Raw genomic sequence first — 18,692 nt, forward strand, 5'->3', positions numbered from 1 at the left:
CAGTTAACGGGGTATTAATGTATATCGCGCAATGAAAACATACATAAAGCTGCACTTAAATTTTGCATGAGGCAGTATCGTAATCGTCAGTGAATCTTTTTCAGGCGGTACACGAGCACGGCAAATATGCTTTTTCAAGCGTCTGTCTGAGCCACTTCCGGAAATACGTTGTACAACTAAAACGCCAAGTATTCTGGCCCAGCTGTTCCTTGATCACAAAAGGCCCCCCATATTTTGCACATGTAGTCTCTGGCTGCGCGTCTGCGTTGACCACTTTACGCACACCTCGTCTCCGACTTATCCCGTTGGCGCTGGACGAAGGCGCCGGTCGTATTAGCTCTTCTGTGCCTGTTGTGCGCGGAAAGCATTCTTGCTGTCTCGGCTCATATATTGATCAGCAACGTCCTTCTTTCCAGACTGTGCCATGGATTCACTGGCGTGTCTACGTTAAGTGATCCTTGCAGTTTTGCCAGCTGTCCGTGCACAATTCTGTATGGCGTCGTCCGAGCAAAACTCTGAAATGAGGTGTTGATGGCATACACGGCTGTCTGTAGGTGCTGGTCCCGGTCAACTCCACCAAGTTTACTGTTTCTACATTATGGAGACAACCATGCTTCGATTGGCTGATTTGACCACTGACGTTAGACCATTGGCTTGTGGATGATAGTCCCATGCAAAGTGGCGCTCGACTTCTGCTGCAGAGAGATAGGTCCGGAGCTCGCGGCTTCTGGAAGTGGTAGCCCTATCCGAGATCAGCTTTCTTGGTAGACCGTGTCGCCATTCGAATTGGTGCTGCAGGAAACTGATGACGAAACTGACGGTGAGACGAGGCACGAAAACAGCCTTCACAAATTTCTACAGCTGTTTAGGGCAACTAGAATGTACCGGTTGCCAACTGCTACGGTAGGGAGTGGCTAAATGTGGTGGATGCCGATGCTGTCGGAAATGTCCTCTAGCACTGGATTGGCGTAAGGAGACCAGGCACCAACCCCGTTAATCGTCTCTGCTGCTGACACACCTCACAGGTCGCCACGTATGAGCAAACATTCTTCTCCACTCTTGTGCACCAAAAGAGCTCTTGAGCCATCCTCAGCGTGGCTTTTTGGCCGGCGTGTCCTCCTTCCGATGTGCCATGGATAGCGTGTAATATATGATGGAGCAAAGGTGCCGAAGGGACCAGGCTGTGCTGTTCATCTCAGCGATTCTTTTGCTAATAGCGACGACATAGTGTGCCCTCCCGCATCACAAAGTTGGAACAAACTCGGTCTGATTACCAGCGAAGGGAGTATTTTATTGAGGTATTTATCTTCGCGTTGGGGTTTGAAGATGCCTTACTGCGAAAATATTATCCAGTGATATTCATTTCTGCGCCAGCCATCCACGCTCGAGTTTCAGGAAAAAGCTTCGGCGACGTGGTTCAGAGCACCGGCGTGATGTCGCACGTCGTAGACGTACTCGTGAAGGCGAAAAATCCTGCGTGCGAATTATTGATTTAGGTGCTGCCTCTACAAGATCCGGGCAATCGCTGAATTATCTGTCACAGTTGTGAACGTGCATCCGAACAGATAATATCTAAACTTTTCGCCGACACTCCAGACCACCGCTAGACACTCGAGCTAGTGAGAGTGGTAATGACGCTCAGTGTCTGATAATTTCCGGCTAGCGTAAGCGATTATGCGTTCGGTTCCATTCGAATAGCGCTGAACGAGCCCGACCCCAATGCCAACCTGGTTGGCGTTGCTATAAACATCTGCTGTCCATTATTAATTGAACTGACTCAGCACAGAACAGTGACTCAATATTAACAATAACATTTGCCTGACCTTCAGATGACTGCAACAAAGCTCCAGCGGTGATTTGCGTGGCTTGCCCTGGTGACATACGCTTCAAGAAAGAACGTCGATTTGTGCAACCCCTGTGAGGCATTCTGCTTCGGGAAATCTGAACTATACTTTGGAAGGTATTGAATAAGGAGTTGGCTATCGACCTAAACAATTGTCATTATTCGCATGCCTTGGGTGAAACTTTATAGAATTTACTGCGTCGCTGCCAAATCACTTCATGCATGCACTACCTGAAAACGACTCCTAAATACACTCATAACGCCTTGCAGGTACTCAGATGCTACTTAGAGCATTCACAAGAGTGGTAGGTTGTAATGAATTTTGCATTATTATAATGAAAAGTTTGCAGGATTCCTTGTTAACACTGTGCCGAAGAGTCCTGATATCACTTGGATGATAAGGTTTAAAGGTCGTCAAGCAACAGATAGGGTACAGACCCATGCCCGATCTGCGTGCCTAAACATTGCAGGTTACCGGACATCGCGTAATAGATGTGCTCTCCACTTGATTGTATTGGTTTCTGACACGTGTTTAACAAAAGGAACGAGCTCGAAAAAGGAGTTTGTTCATCAACAGCCACAGTTGGAAAAAGTTTTCGCTAAGCTGCTTTGTTCATATTAAATCGATGAATCAGGTGCGCATTGCTGTGTTTTAGTTAATTCATTTGTTCCTACTAATGTAAATGATATTCCAACGGTTATGCTATATAGTTCGGTGAACGCGGCGAGAAAATGGTGTTGCTGCCATTTTTGGCTCGGACTAATGAACAGTAATTACTTCAACTAAAACTCATATTGTGTTCGGGGGGGGGGGGGGGGGTTATGAATGCATTCACAGCATCAACCTACAACCAAAGAGCTGGATAGCAATTCTTATGCTTCAAAATGAGCCTTTCAGGATACTGCAATACTCAGTATACCTACAGACTATGTATAAAGAGAGTGGTGCAACAATTCAATTCTAACCTGGCAAAAATAGAGCAGCGTTCGGGGATGGTCTCTTCGCACGTTCGCTGCTTGTTGAGCCGGCAGACCAGAGATACAAGTGCACTGCCGCTATCTTCCACAATGTCTACCATATCGCTGCAACTCGGTCAGCCGCTGACTCAACTCGTACACTCGTTCTCGTCTGCTGAGGTCAAATTCATGCCCGAAACATTAACCCAGGTGGCCAGATGCTATGACGGGAACTCGTGCCGAGTTACGAGATTGCGCTGTAGGATGTTTTCCCAGCGGCGCTGTAGCGCCGGGGTCATGGGCCGTTTACAACACATCTTATCGCTCACTTTTTATCCGTGCTCTATTTTCTTTTGGTGCCCTTTTTCTAGTACTTTTCTTGTTCTTGTACCTCCTCTTACTTTTCGCGCCTTTGTCACTTATTTTGCTCTACTGTGAGATGTTTGACGTCTACTGGTCGACGTTCCTTTAATGAAACTATGTATACAGTACGAATGGAGTGTTTTTATCGTTGGACAAGATTTGTGATTTAACAGCGAAACAAAGGTGCCGACAAGAAAAAAAATAGTACTACGCGAGCACTCTATTTCAACTGAAGGATAATTCCAAGCATGTACCAAATATGTACACCAAGCCATAAAAAAAGCCGGAAACAAGCTCCTAATCACATTGTAATAAAGGAGGATCTATCCGAAGTGGAGTGACAAAATCAGAGGTGTCATGGTGCGAACTATAGTTAAGCGTTATCTAGAAAAGTAGACTCCAGCTTAGAGCGGTAGATCTCTGGCTCACAAAAGACTGCGCATTTTCAAATACAGAAATCTTGGCTATCTCACGGGTGCGCTGGTATATGTACCTCGTAATAATGCAAATTTTATACTAAATCTGGTGAACAACGTCACGACCGACAAGGAATTGATAAATTATAGCTTGGTGTCCAGTTTAGCAACGTCAATTGTTCCCGCAAGCGAAGATTGACAAACCGGCCAGTTTGGTGAATGTAAGCCTTGCCGCAAGACAGCCGAGCCTTCTGAACAAACCCTTAAAACAGCTTGTAAAGTTGGCGGCCTGGTCAACTGTAAACATAAGCAAATGTGTCTGCCTTGCAGTAACTCGGAAAAAGAATCCACTATCATATACTTACTTCTTAGGGTCTTTACCATTACAACAAGTGAGTTGCTACAAATATCTTGGTGTGACACTGACTTCTAACCTATCTTGAAATCTTCATATTGATAATGTTTGCTTTCGCAAGCTGTGTGTCCTGAAACATAAACTTACAACTCATCCTACTAATGTTAAACTCCTCTTTACACCACTCTTGTGCAACCAAAACTAGAATATGCATGCATTACATGGGAACCTAACATTGATACGTAACATTGATAGTCTTGAGCGTATTCAGAGAAAGGCTGTAATATAACATATTTTCCGCGTTAGACTCACCCTCTAATTTAATGCAAGCTAATGGCATACCACTTTTACAAGCACGAAGGCGAACATTTAGATCAGAATTTCTTTCCCAACTTTTGAATAACAAGCTAGCTCTAGATCTATCTCCATATTTATCACCCTTAACTAGCAGACCAATCCGACACCACCAACAAAATGCGCTCACGTCATATTTTGCTTGCACTGACCTGTTCACATTTTCTTATTTTCCAGGACCATACATGATTGGAATTGCCTTACTGATGCAAGTGATCATATTGCCAGTTTCCATTTCTGATCCTGCATCGGTATTGCTCTTTTGTTGCTATTTGTTATGGCTTTTGCTGCTGTGTTTGTATTTTTATTTGTATTATCCACCCTGCTTGGACCTTGAGTATGCAGTAATAAATAAATAAAATGAATAAACTGTACACAAATTACCCTGACGAGCAGCCCGTGGCCACCCTGGGCCTTTCTCTAAGTGAATGCACAAAAACTTCCGAGCTTACTTTTCGAAAAAAAAAAGCCCCGCACGTACTTCCAATCTAGTGGGTGCGACATCGATTGCAGGCGGAGAATAAGTTTTCACAATTTTCCAGCGCAGCAGCAGGATCATCCAGACTCTGTTTTCTGGCACGGCTTTCATTTTATGGAACAATCGTTCGGAAGTGCATGCTAATAAATAAATAATAACAATGATATATTGGTAGAATATCTAGCCCACAAAGGACAGTCGGCCTGCGCCCCAAAAATAGCCTGCATGAAATGAACATTATTTATAAAAGCTTATTTCAAGAATGAGCCAGTATTCAAAACATGCTCAATAGTCACTCTCCTGACACAAGTCACGGTTGCGGAAAGTATTCACGCAGAACTGTCACACGCTGTTGTAAGGGCGGTTGTTTTCAAGGTTCCACGGTCTTGTCACAAGGCTTACAGTGGTCAAACTGGCCGCCATGGGTCCACAAACTCCTTGATGAGTCGATACACCACATTCAATCAGACTCAGAATAACCATCGAGTCTGGGTAAGCCCGGCAGATTGGATTATTGGTGACTCTGAGTCCGAGTGAGCCTGGCTCAGCAGAATCTTGGTGTGCCTGACTACGAGTGATCCAGGCTGAGTAGAATTCTGTTAAGCCTGAGTTCAAGTCAGCCCGTCTGAGTTTATGTTTGGGGAGATCTGAGTCCGCGTGCGGCAGGCTCAGTATATCTCTGGTGAGTCTGAGTTCAAGTCAGTGTGGCTGAGTATAATGCTGGTGAGTCTGACACCACGGATAGCTAAGTAGAATTATGGTTATTCTGAGTGTGAGTGATCCCAGCTGAGTGCGAGCTTGGTGAGTCTGAGTCCGAGTGAGTCCAAGCAAAAATCATATTTGTGAGTGAGCCTAACTGAGTTTATTTTGCCGAACCATGACACTCATGTACGTCCAAAAAAGTTAAAATTTTCAAAGGTGAAAAGCCAGGATACTTAAACAGTAAATTTTGTAGGTGTACTGTTGTGAAACAGGAGCTTTAGGTGAGTTTATAGCTTCTACGCTGGTTGGCATTGTCCGTTCTCCTTAAGCACCTGTTTCCCGGTTTTGTGGCATACTCGTAGGTGGGCGTACTCCTCACGAGTACCCCGACTCGTGAGGAGTCCTCCTTTCATATGCGTCAGCGCGACGGTAAAAGACCAAGTGTGTGAGTGGAAGGAAGCACAATCCGGGGTAAGTCGGCGAACGAGGTGGACGTATGAGATAATCGCGAGTGTAAATGGACGCGAGTCTAGCAGAGTGCACGCTAGTGGGAACACGAGTCACTGTTGCTCAGTGGACGCGAGTATATTTGAGCGCGGTGAGTTGAGCTATGAATGTCTGTGAACGCTGATTAGCGTGAGTAAAACAGTTAACAGAGTCGCCCACTAATAATTCAAAATTGGGCTAATTTTAGTTCGTATTAGCCCTTTCCGAGTTCATGAGACCACAAAAGAATTGACATGCGATACCGAATGAACAAAAATTGAGTGGTCAGAGCACGCACTCAAAATTCGCACCCAGTACTTTGATGAAGGAACGGCTTACGCCCGCTAAATCAATATCCGCATAAGTAAGCGGCTATGTTACATAAGAAATTGTGTGTACCGTTTTTGTGGAACCTATATCTTGGCAGTGGTGAGACCGCCCACAAATGAAAACACCCAGCAATTCCCAAATGAATCAACGTGCCCCTCCAAAAACCCAACTTATTCATACGAAGATTCAACTGGATACGCTCAGCAGTTTGCAAACAGCACAGACTCCCCACTTAAGTATAGAGGACATCAATTACAACATATCTAATAATTTCTTACAGCGGCCAAAAGCAATTACAACGATCAAATATTCCCACATTGTGTCACCACAAACACTTTATTTCCAGCAAACTTGAACTTACAATGCGCCAGTTTTCAAACGATGCAGTTTTAGAAATCTCATTAGGTACAAAGCACCATTATGAAGATTCTGGCAAAATCCCAAAACATTCATAATTACCCCGCACAAATATAATTTTCCGCGCTTATCACACTTGACATACCAACCCCGCATTCTCTGACTATTTAATTGGGCAAGTTGCAATGGTTGTATTTATGAACTTTCACCGACGCTTTCAACTGACATTTGCCATCGCATCTACTGACTGCTTCGCAGCAAAAAAATATTAAGGGCGACGCGGACAAAAAATTGTTGCGGCTCAGCTCAGCTCACCCTGGATATGCAAAGTGAAAGCTTGGTTTAGCCTGGTTAAGTCTTGGTTTCGCTTGGTTAGCCTTTGGTTTAGCTGTAATTATTATATTGAGGTATACACTCATCGATATAAGCCAGGTATAAATTATAAGCCGACAAGTCCGAGTGTTTTGCGAGCCGAACGGTTAGCTCTTCCTCGGTTTCCGACGCTAGTTTCGCGCGCTTGGCATGCCGGACTCTTTGCAGTGAAGCAGTTCGCCGGGCGAAAGACGCGTGTCAGACGCCGCTTGCGGCGTGGTCAGACGCCGGTAAGACGCCGCGGGGTGGTCAGACCATAGAGAAAGAAACGCTGCCAGCCAGCTGCGGTGCCAGCTGCGGCGGTTGCTATAGGCAACGGCTCAGCTCGCGGCGCTGCCACCGGCCAAAGCGAAACGGCGAGAATGCGGCCAGTGCAGCTTTCGCTACAAAAGGAGCGGTCGCTGACAACCGCGTACGCTTCAAGTAACTTCACTGACTATCAATGTCAATGTTCCGCCGCATATGCCACGGGGCGCGCTCATTTTGCTGGCGCTTCCACCAGCTTAGCAGCGACTATCATCTCGCAGATTTGCAGGCTGACCACTGCTGCTGCTCGGCGCACGGCACACAAGCAGATTGATGGATGGATGGACGGATGGATGGATGGATGGAAAAACTTTATTTTGGTCCATTGGGTCGCGCTACTTTCCTAGCCCGAAGCGGGCCGCTCCCACGTTGGGACAGAAAGGCCTAGCCTATCGGCCGCTTCGCGGGCCCGTTGGACTGCCCATAGCTGTTCATGTAATGTGAGACTGCGTAGAGCTGCGTCCCACCGCTCTTCAGTGTTGTCCTTGTCGCTGCGTAACGCGGAGCAACGCCGGAGCACATGACTTATATCTATGGTGTCGTTACATTTATCGCATGTTGTATTAGTAGATATCTCCGGATAGATCTTGTTGATTAATAAAGGGTTCGGATAAGCTCTCGTTTGTAAGAGCCTTAGCGTAATTGCCTGAGCTCTATTTAGTTTACTGTAGCCAAGCGTAAAATGGAGTGAAACTGAAACAGGCACTATGGAGCTTATACAGTCGCTATACTGACTCTAGCGGAAAACCCAGTTGAAAACTGTCAGTCCTTCCACTGCGGTGGTGATTAAAGACCAGCGAAGCTGTATTATGGTGGGAATGATGTATTTCCAATTATGATTATTAAGATGTGATGGTGTAATTGGTTATTTGAACTAATAAAGAGTGAGAAATATAAATCATCCGGCGGCTTTCATTTATTTAGTGACCACAGGGACCATGAACTTAGCTACGATACACCGCCATAGGGTGTGCCGCAAAGGTACGCGCGTTCTTCATAAACACGTCACCAACGCCGCGCGCGTTCGGTGCGAACGCGGGCAAAACGTTGCCGCCGGCGACAACAGTTCTGCGCGTTGCTGGTGCTACTACATGGCCAAGTTTGTACAGCTCCTCAGAATTTTGAGAATGACAGCCCATAAACCAATGTCGTGAAACAAAACACCGGCAGCGCATGCATTTCATGTTGAATCTTCTCAATGATGATAAGTGGTTCTTGAGGGAAAGGGAAAGGTTGGCGCTATCTTCTGCAGCCCTTGAGGGAGCACGGCTCAATGTGTGATTGAGTCGCCAGTTCCCCTTGCCCCCGGTCGCAAAATACGCATTTGGTGCCGCAGCTAAACGTCGCCTCCCCTCTCTCCCTACCGTCACCACAGGGTCTTTCGCTCGACGGAAAAATTCGCGTTTGCTCTCCGCCGTGCATTCGCTCCCCTTGAAAGCGCGCGTCCCTCGCGCGCTTTTACTCGCACATACAGCATACGGCCAATGAGAGTTTTTTTTTTCTACGCGCGGACACGACCATCGGAGACTGAGCCCTAAACAGCTTCGCTGTAAAAAACTGATAGAATATATCTCACGATGTGGAACAGCAATGCCTTAGCATTGAATCAAAGTAGCGTCACAACGCATTACCGCCGTCAAAATGAGTTCTGTGTAAAGCGTGTACACCAGCGAGACTACTCTTTAGCACTTCCTTATGAACACTCGGCGCCATCTTGTGGCGCCACTTCAAAGTCTGCGAATGTCCTACGAAATGCATGGTGTGCCGGTGCCTACAAAAGTCACAGGCCTGCGTGGGACACGCCGCACAGGGTGATTCCATGTAAGATCGAACAAAGGATGGCCGGTCGGCCTTTTAAATTTATGTCAAAATTTTATATATTGTTGCGTGATGAGCGGAAAGAAGAGACCCGCAATGGGTTTGCCTGCCAAAAATTTTTTTCAAGCACCGCGAATCAATGATCACGAAGAGGTGGAGTGCCGCGCTTACCGCCTCTGCTGTTTTGGCCAACTTTGGTTATGAATTACACAAAATATATTAAAGTTAGGTGGCTGAAATTTCTTTCAATAAATATATGCATGTTTTTGCTTGTGTTCAGTTAGTTTTGGTTTTTGTAGGTAGTGTAGATGTTGTAATGAAGCAGAGGCGCACCTGGGTATGTGCCGACTGAAGAAGAAGACGAAGGACCGTGCCGTGATCGCGAGAGAACCCTGTGCTACAAACAGCCCTTGCATTGCCTACCTGTACCTAGCGTTCCTAGAACGTTATCGCGACAATAAACCTCGTCGCATTTGGTGGAGGTTGCTGAGATCCTTCGCCTCGTCCTGGAGCTCCGCACTCGAACCCTGCCAACACCAACGCGATCGCCCTGCACTATGCCTGATCCAGCTACTGCGTCGCCTGCACCACCGGCTGCCACTGTCGTCTGCGCCGGCGTCCCTCTTCATCGCGATCCACCCATGTTCAGTGGGACCGCCGAACACGACGTGGAAGCCTGGCTCTCATCGTACGAACGTGTAAGTGCCCATAACAAATGGGACGACCAGGCTAAGCTGTCCTATGTGTCCTTCTACCTCGCCGACGTAGCCAAACTGTGGTTCTTCAACCACGAATCAGACTTTTCAAGCTGGTCAGCATTTAAGACCCTTTTTGCCGAAGTGTTTGATCGCCACGCTGTGCGTAAGCTACGCGCTGAACAGCGTCTGCGCCAGCGCGCACAGCAGCCTGGAGAGACATTTACCAGCTACATCGAGGATGTTCTCGATTTGTGCAAGCGGGTAAATCCCACCATGTCAGAGGATGACAAGATTAAGCATATCCTCAAGGGCATAGAGGACGGCGCATTCCAGATGCTGCTGGCAAAAAGCCCAACCAGCGTATCCGTCCTTACTAACCTATGTCAGAGCTTTGACGAGCTGCGCCGCCAACGTTTCATCGCTCGCCAAAACATTCAGCTCGCCGATTCCGTCTCGAGCATTGCGGTTTCTGCCGACCTTCTCCCCAACTCGACCCTATCGCAACATATAAAAGATTTTATTCGTGAAGAAGTGGCCAGGCAGCTATCGCTGCTGCCTCACAGCGACTCACCTTCGGCAGCTTTGACTCCAACGCTACAGCAAGCCATCCGCAATCAGATATCGGAAGCGCTTCCTGCTGCTCCTACAACCTCCCCACCCAATCCTATGAGTGTGCCGCTGCCATATGCCGACTTTCCCACTCACCCTACGTCGCTGCCGCTCAGTTACGCAGCCGTGGTTGCACGGCCTCCTGCGCCGCCAGCTTCCTTTTCATCGCCCATGCATCCGGCTTCATTTCCAGTTGCCCGACCGTCACCACAGTTTTTTCGTCCAACCTCGACGTGGCGCACTGAAGACAACCGGCCTATCTGCTTCGCCTGCGGCATTGCTGGCCATGTGGCGCGCTTCTGTCGCCGCCGCGCCCCAACAACGCCTACCACCTTTGAAACGCCCACCTACGCACCACAATACGCCGCCGCGTCTCCATTTTCACCGAGACGTATTGAAACTGATCGCCGATCAGAAACTCGTCGTTCCCCTTCCCCTCGTCGGCGTTCGATTTCGCCCCTGCGTCGTCGAGCTCCCACTGAAGCGGGAAACTGACTGGCGCAGTTCCTGAGGCAAGAACTGCTAATACGTCGACGTTCCCAAGACCTCCATCTTCGCCGCAAAATATTATTACCGTTTTTGTAGAGGGAGTACCCGCAGTTGCGCTAGTCGATACCGGAGCCGCCGTTTCGGTCATTCACGAGAACCTTCGTCGCAAACTCCGAAAAGTGACTACAGCTCCCTCTGGCCTGGTGCTCGCCACTGCCAGCGCGCAGCGAATTCACCCTTCAGCTGTATGCACGGCCCGTGTTGTCATCAACGAAGTTCTGTACCTAATCGAGTGTTTCGTGCTACCATCGTGCTCTCATGACCTCATCCTTGGTTGGGATTTTCTGTCACGTCATCATGCTGTCATTGACTGTTCGCGTGCAGAAGTGTCGCTTTTACCACTATGTGAATCACTGCCGACTGGCTCTCCTCGCGTTGCCGATAAACTCATTGTTGATGCCGACACAACCATACCCCCTGAGTCGTCGATGGCTGTTGTCCTGTCGTCTGCTGCCGACTCTGACGCCACTGTAGTGTTCACGCCGTCCGATGTGTTTGCTCAGCGCAAGGGCATCCTTCTTCCGTTTGCCGTGCTGACTATAACATCTGGGTCAACTGTTATGCTGGTCACCAACTACTACCAGTACCCGATCAGCCTACTGCGTGGAGAAACCCTAGGATACTTGCAGGCGGTCGACTACGTTGACGATCTCGATGTTCCTACCGACTCCCACCGTTGTTACGTTGACGCCATCGCTTCTGTCTCAGACTCATCGTCTTCAGTGTGTTTTGACAACGCCATCGACCCTGCTCTTTCCCCATCTCATCGCCGCCAACTCCTCGCTCTCCTTCACAAGTTTCTTTCTTCTTTCGACTGCCATCAGACGTCATTGGGCCGTGCCACCGGTGTTTCTCACACCATCGACACCGGTTCCCACTCCCCTTTGCGACAGCGCCCGTATCGTGTATCGGCCAAAGAGCGACGAGTCATCACAGAGCAAGTGGACGACATGCTCAAACGTGAAGTCATCCGTCCTTCTCAAAATCCTTGGTCGTCACCTGTCGTGTTGGTAAGAAAAAAAGATGGCTCCATTCGTTTTTGTGTCGACTACAGACGCCTAAACAAGATAACAAGAAAAGACGTTTATCCACTGCCTCGAATCGATGACGCTCTCGACTGCTTGCAAGGCGCAGAATATTTCACTTCCTTGGATCTGCGCTCCGGGTACTGGCAAGTTCCAATGGCCGAACCTGACCGTCCGAAAACCGCATTCGTTACACCCGATGGCCTCTACGAGTTTAACGTCATGCCCTTCGGTTTGTGCAACGCGCCTGCTACTTTTGAGCGTATGATCGATACCATCCTTCGCGGCCACAAATGGAAGACATGTCTATGCTACCTCGACGACATCGTCGTCTTCTCAACCGATTTTCCGACACACCTCGCTCGCCTGCATGACATTCTGACCTGTCTCGCCTCTGCCGGCCTACAGCTCAACCTCAAAAAGTGCCGTTTTGCTGCAAGCAAGTTAACCATCTTGGGTCACGTAGTCTCAAAGGACGGCGTCCTCCCGGACCCAGACAAGCTCCGCGCCGTTGCAGACTTCCCTACGCCCACGTCTATCAAAACCCTCAGAAGTTTTATTGGCCTGTGTTCGTATTTTCGTCGCTTCGTACGCAACTTCGCATCCATCATGGCGCCCTTGACAAGTTTACTTTCCGACAGTAACGGCATAGCCGCGTGGTCACCTGAATGTGATGCGGCATTTCAGAAGTTGCGCCACTTGTTGACCTCACCACCGATTCTTCGCCATTACGACCCTGCTGCTCCTACGGAAGTTCACACTGACGCCAGCGGAGTTGGCCTTGGTGCGGTCTTAGCGCAACGGAAAGCTGGCTATGATGAATACGTCGTCGCTTATGCTAGCCGTACTATACAGAAAGCAGAATTGAATTACTCAGTGACAGAAAAGGAGTGCCTGGCGATCATCTGGGCACTAAGCAAGTTTCGTCCATACCTTTACGGCCCTTCTTTCGCCGTAGTTACAGACCAACATGCCCTTTGTTGGCTTTCTTCCTTGAAAGACCCGTCGGGACGCTTAGGACGTTGGGCGCTTCGCTTGCAAGAGTACGACATCCGCGTCATGTACCGCTCCGGTCGCAAGCACTCCGACGCTGATGCGCTCTCCCGCTCCCCACTGACACCTGACTTGGCGTCTTTGTCAGACTCCGCGTCCACCCTGTCACCATTGGCCATCACCGACATGCACACAGAGCAGCGCAAGGACCCAACACTTGCAATGTTACTTGACTACCTTGCCGCTCCGTCTGATGTCCCTTCGACACGAGCACTGCGTCGCCAAGCAACCCACTTTTCCGTGCGAGACAACATTCTATATCGCCGCAACTATATGCCGGACGGTCGGAAATGGCTCCCTGCTATACCTCGTCATATGCGCTCTGACATCTGCGCATCTTTTCACGCTGATCCCCTAAGCGCTCATGCCGGCGTCCTCAAAACTTACACAAGGTTGCGTCAGCGCTATTATTGGCGAGGCATGTACAACTTTGTGCAAAAGTACATTCAGGCTTGTACTACTTGCCAACAGGGCAAGACACCTACACACCGTTTCACAGGACCATTGCAGCCGCTACCATGCCCGGCTCGTCCGTTCGACCGCGTCGGCATCGACCTCTACGGCCCGCTTCCATGCAGCGGGTGTGGAAATCGGTGGATTATTGTCGGCGTAGATCATCTTACTCGCTACGCTGAGACTGCAGCTCTGCCGGCAGCGACCGCCCGTGAAGTTGGGTTTTTCATCCTTCGCAATCTTGTTCTTCGCCACGCTGCTCCCCGAGAACTACTGAGTGATAGGGGCCGTGTCTTCTTGTCGGAGGGTGTCGAAGCCCTCCTCACGGAGTGCAGGATCATTCACCGAAAATCGAGCGCATACCATCCCCAAACCAACGGCCTGACCGAACGGTTCAATCGCACACTTGGCGACATGTTACGGATGTATATTTCATCCGACCACTCCAACAGGGACACCGTACTCCCCTTTGTCACGTTCGCATACAACACCGCGACGCAAGCGACTACCGGCTTTTCCCCGTTTTTCCTTGTGTATTGCCGAGAACCTTCCTGCCCTTTGGACACCATACTGCCGTACCAACCTGATGCCGCAGAGTACACTCCACTTTCCGAAGTCGCCAAGTATGCTGAAGATTGCCGTCAGCTGGCACGTTCCCTCACTAGCGAGACTCAAGAACGTCAAAAGACACGACATGACCATACTCATCAACCACTACCCAGCTTTGCTCCCGGTTCGCTTGTTTGGCTTTGGATACCAGCCCACATTCCTGGCCTCTCTTCCAAACTCCTGGCGCGTTATCACGGTCCGTACCGTATCATCAATGCCACTTCACCGGTCAACTACATCGTTGAGCCGCTCACAGTGTCACCAGACCTGCGTCGTCGTGGGCGAGAGACAGTACATGTCAACCGCCTGAAACCGTATTACGACCCACTCATTTTCTCAGCGCCCTGAGTCGCCAGGGTGGCTATGCTTCGCTCCCGGGGCATTGTAATGAAGCAGAGGCGCACCTGGGTATGTGCCGACTGAAGAAGAAGACGAAGGACCGTGCCGTGATCGCGAGAGAACCCTGTGCTACAAACAGCCCTTGCATTGCCTACCTTTACCTATCGTTCCTAGAACGTTATCGCCGACAATAAACCTCGTCGCAATGTTTTTATAAATAACCTCAAAATCTGCCCAGGAAACGTTTGTTTTTCTACTTAGTAGGTCTCTATCTCAAAAAAGGCTTGTGGTAGAGCGGCAAAAATTCCGCATTATGTTCTAAGCCCACTTATTTACCAAACCGCTTAAGCTTATATCTATATAACTTTTCAATAAAGAGATACTATCGGGCTAACTTCAAGAAAACACCGAACAATGGAAATTTGTGATGACAATTAAAGAAAACAGCATTTTTGATATCTCTTAAACTTTGCCCACTTATTATCCTCCACATCAGCTTTCACAATGATTAAAAACATATTCCATAATTTTGTTCCATTCATAGTTACAGCCCGTCGAATGAGACCCTTACGCAAGGCTCAGCGCACCATGCAGGTCTGAAGATTCTGTGACATTTGTGATGGCGTACGACTTTTGAATTTTGGCATGATATTGCATCCAGTCATTTATGTCTCAACGCTGCAAGTTAACTGTGGGATACCCCGTAGTGAATAATTCGGGATCAGTTTTGTACGCGTGGGGTTCCTTAATGCGCTGCGGCATAGGAGAGCACACAGACGTTTTGCGCAATTCACCTCTATGAAAACGCAGTCAGAATTCGATACCCAGCTTTGATTACGCAAAAATAGGATAAAATTCAATAAGCAAGCAACGTATTCCAAATAATCTTTAGCGTAATAGAAAAATTGTGAAGGTAATGGAGAATCACTTCATTAAAACAGAATTTGTTTCTGGGCTGCAATCGTTTATTCGAATGATTCGAGAACGTTGATTGCCTTCATTCCTGTACACATAGTTTCTTCCATGCAAACCCGGCTATGCGTGCCACGTACAATTCCGGAGATGCTTCCGTTGACCTGGATAGCTGCCAGGCATGCCAAGACTAAATGCCATGGCAGGCGGGCACTTTCATCCACTCATCCTTTTTTATGTCGCGGAAGGCAACAACTTCTTTTTCTTCAAGATGTATTAGATGCACACCTTTCAGTTTTCCTGATAAAATTGTTACAAAGTCTCTGGCTGCCCGAATTGCACTTTCAGGGTTTGTTCTCAAGTTGTTGAGCATTTCTTGATGCTTGACGAGTCCTCCAACTCCGTCGCACGCGTTTTTCCCGTGTCCAGTTGCTGAGAATATCCATTGGGTAATGGGACAATTGCTCTTTCCGAACTCGAAAGCCGGTATCTATTTTGAAATGACTGGCGGCTCCATCACTCACATATGTCACCTTGGAGTCACCGGCAGGTTATCATCCACCCATTCTTTCACTTTCTTTAGAGCCAAGCAGGCGTGAGCGGAGTTGTGGCTCAAGTCGTCACTAACAATAGCGAAACTCTCCGTAGATTTGTTCGTTGTTACCACGCATGTAAACACGGATACCTGCTGCTTTTGCCAGTGGTATGCCTGAACTTCGTCAGGAAGCACAACAGTCCTGTTTTCGACAAAATCAAAGTGGAATACAATGCTCCCACGCTGTGTACATTGCTTTTCCTCCTAGATAGCTTTTCCTTGTGTCTTCGTGATGTGGCTGTGCACGATCCACCTTGCCACTAACACCCGAAGATGATTCAAAAAAGTATCAGCATCCAAAACCTTTTTCACAAGGTCGCCTGCCCCCCACGTCGCTAGCAGTATTTCTTCGTCTTCTGGGATATTAAGTTTATCCACTGTCAGGGACCCGCCTTTTAGACACTGATCGCAATCGCATAAAAGGCACTGTGCTGATGACGGAATGCAAATGAATGCTGAGTGAAGGTCACCAGAATCAATTCTGTGGCCAGTAATGTTCTGAAGAGCGGCAAGGCAAAGTTGGCACAAATGACACCAACGCACACATCATGCTAGGGATAACACTTTACCCAGCGCGGTCGCAAGGTGTAGAATTTTGATAGACCAATGCCACAATCAGGATGGGCGTCTTTGTATATGCGGAATGCCTCTCTAATATATCTTGTCATGAAACGCTTTGTTACTAATACTTTTTCTTCATCTATCGTAACCGACAGGACATCCTTTCTGTTAGGGATTTGTCTCGAGCATTCCAACTCGTCCTTCATGTAGTACTCACGCGCCGCAGATACGCACTCAGGGCTCACCTTCTGCCTGGTGAAAGGATCCGGTCGGTACCACACACCGTGATTTCCTTTCAATTTCCTAGACTTGTTGATTTGATACATTGATGCTTCAGGAATAAGCTCTTAATCTCATGTTTAGCTAGGGTTGATGGCAGGAGAGGGAGAAGTTGATAACGTTCCCGGGGTGTTGTCGATGCTGCATAGGCTTGCCGAAAGCTTTCGGTGCAATGCTCACAGAAGGAGCACTTTCTTTCGGCTGAATTTCCCAATGCATCACATTGGTTGTACGCCCGGCGTATCTTGTTGCGAACATTTTCCGCTACCGCCTTCTGCCCTCACTTTGTTTTCTTTTGATGTAAGCAGGCCTGTTCCAACTTCTCACTGCGCCTGGGCGTTTCAAAGGGGACACGCAGGTAGTCGCAATGATCTGGTTGACGACGTCGATTTCTTCTTCAGGGGGCATAAAAATGTCATCGCTCAACTGTGTGTTCCGTGAGGATATTTCATTGCAGAAGTAGCGAAAGCACGGGTAGCACAAGTAGTCCTTCTCTTTGACAGTTACTGATCTCTCGGATGTTAAACGTTGCTCCAAAGCATTGACGTCTACGTCGGTAACTCTGCGAAAATTTCGCTTCTTTGCAATGAGCTTCTTGTGCTTAGAAAGGTAGTCTGCACAATAGACTCGCTCAGAGCTATACTTTGTCGCCATGAGACGCACAGGAGCAGTAGAGTAAGAGCAAAGCGCAAGCACTATCGGTATCTAATGAAGTGTGAACATCGGATCGATTCAGGCCATCTCCTGTCAGGCCGTCTGGTGTTAAGGCTGTCGGCTGTTCAGGCCGTCTGCTGTTCAGGCCGTCTGCTGTTCAGGCCGTCTGCTGTTCAGGCCGTCTGCTGTTCCGTCTGCTGCCGTCATGCGGTTACCGATAGTTTTGCTTTTGTTTCCCTTGGCGTTCTACGTCTTGCTTTGCCACTGGAGCGCCACGTTCACACTTTCCACCTTTTTCGGTACTACTGGCCTTTCAAGAAACAGAAATCCAATCCTGCCTGCATTCTATACACTTACCGGGCGAAAAGTCAGATCTACAACAATTGCCTATAGTTGCATAAGTGTCTCATTCGACGGGCTGTAACTATGAATCGAACAAAACTATGCAATATGTCTTAATGATTGTGAAGGCTGATGTGGAGGAGAATAAGTGGGCATAGTTTAAGAAATATCAAAAATGGTGTTTTTTAATTGTCATAAGAAATTTCCATTGTTTGGTGTTTTCTTGAAGTTAGCCCGATAGTATCTCTTTATTGAAAAGTTATATAAATATAAGCTTCAGCAGTTTGGTAAATAAGTCTGCTTAGAACGTAATGCGGAATTTTCGCCGCTCTACCACAAGCCTTTTTTGAGATAAAGACCTGTAAAGTAGACAAACAAACGTTTCCTGGGCCGATTTTGAGGTTTTTTATAAAAACATCTACACTACCTACAAAAACCAAAACTAACTGAACACAAGCAAAAACATGCATATATTTATTTAAAGAAATTTCCGCTACCTAATTTTAATATATTTTGTGTAATTCATAACCAAAGTTGGCCAAAACAGCAGAGCAGGTAAGCGCGGCACTCCACCTCTTCGTGATCATTGATTCGCGGTGCTTGAAAAACATTTTTGGCAGGCAAACCCATTGCGGATCTCTTCTTTCCGCTCATCACGCAACAATATATAAAATTTTGAAATAAATTTAAAAGGCCGACCAGCCATCCTTTGTTCGATCTTACATGGAATAACCCCACAGCCACAGCGTAAGCTGGTGGAGCCACTCAAGAGTAGCTCCAATCTCGGCACAACTCACAACAGGGTCTTCGCGGCAGTCCGTTCTCCTCGTTTTGACGAGAACGATCTGAACTGTCCACCCGGCGTCGACGGTGAGCT

At 48.0% G+C, this 18,692-nt stretch overlaps 2 protein-coding genes across 3 annotated transcripts in view; both read right to left on the reverse strand.

The window, feature by feature from the left end:
• LOC119445676 (monocarboxylate transporter 2) overlaps positions 1 to 3,052 on the reverse strand; it is a 172,376-nt gene extending 169,324 nt beyond the window's left edge. For both annotated transcript variants that reach the window (XM_037709958.2, XM_049663511.1), the window contains exon 1: positions 2,810 to 3,052. In XM_037709958.2, coding sequence (XP_037565886.2) covers positions 2,810 to 2,922 — 113 coding nt within the window. In that variant the 5' untranslated portion in view covers positions 2,923 to 3,052. The remainder of the gene's footprint in view (positions 1 to 2,809) is intronic.
• The window catches only part of LOC119444660 (monocarboxylate transporter 2), a 163,567-nt gene that overhangs the window by 98,630 nt on the left and 46,245 nt on the right, over positions 1 to 18,692 (reverse strand). The window lies entirely within an intron of this gene.

The sequence above is a fragment of the Dermacentor silvarum genome, chromosome 3 (assembly GCF_013339745.2).
Source record: "Dermacentor silvarum isolate Dsil-2018 chromosome 3, BIME_Dsil_1.4, whole genome shotgun sequence".
NCBI lineage: Eukaryota > Metazoa > Arthropoda > Arachnida > Ixodida > Ixodidae > Dermacentor > Dermacentor silvarum.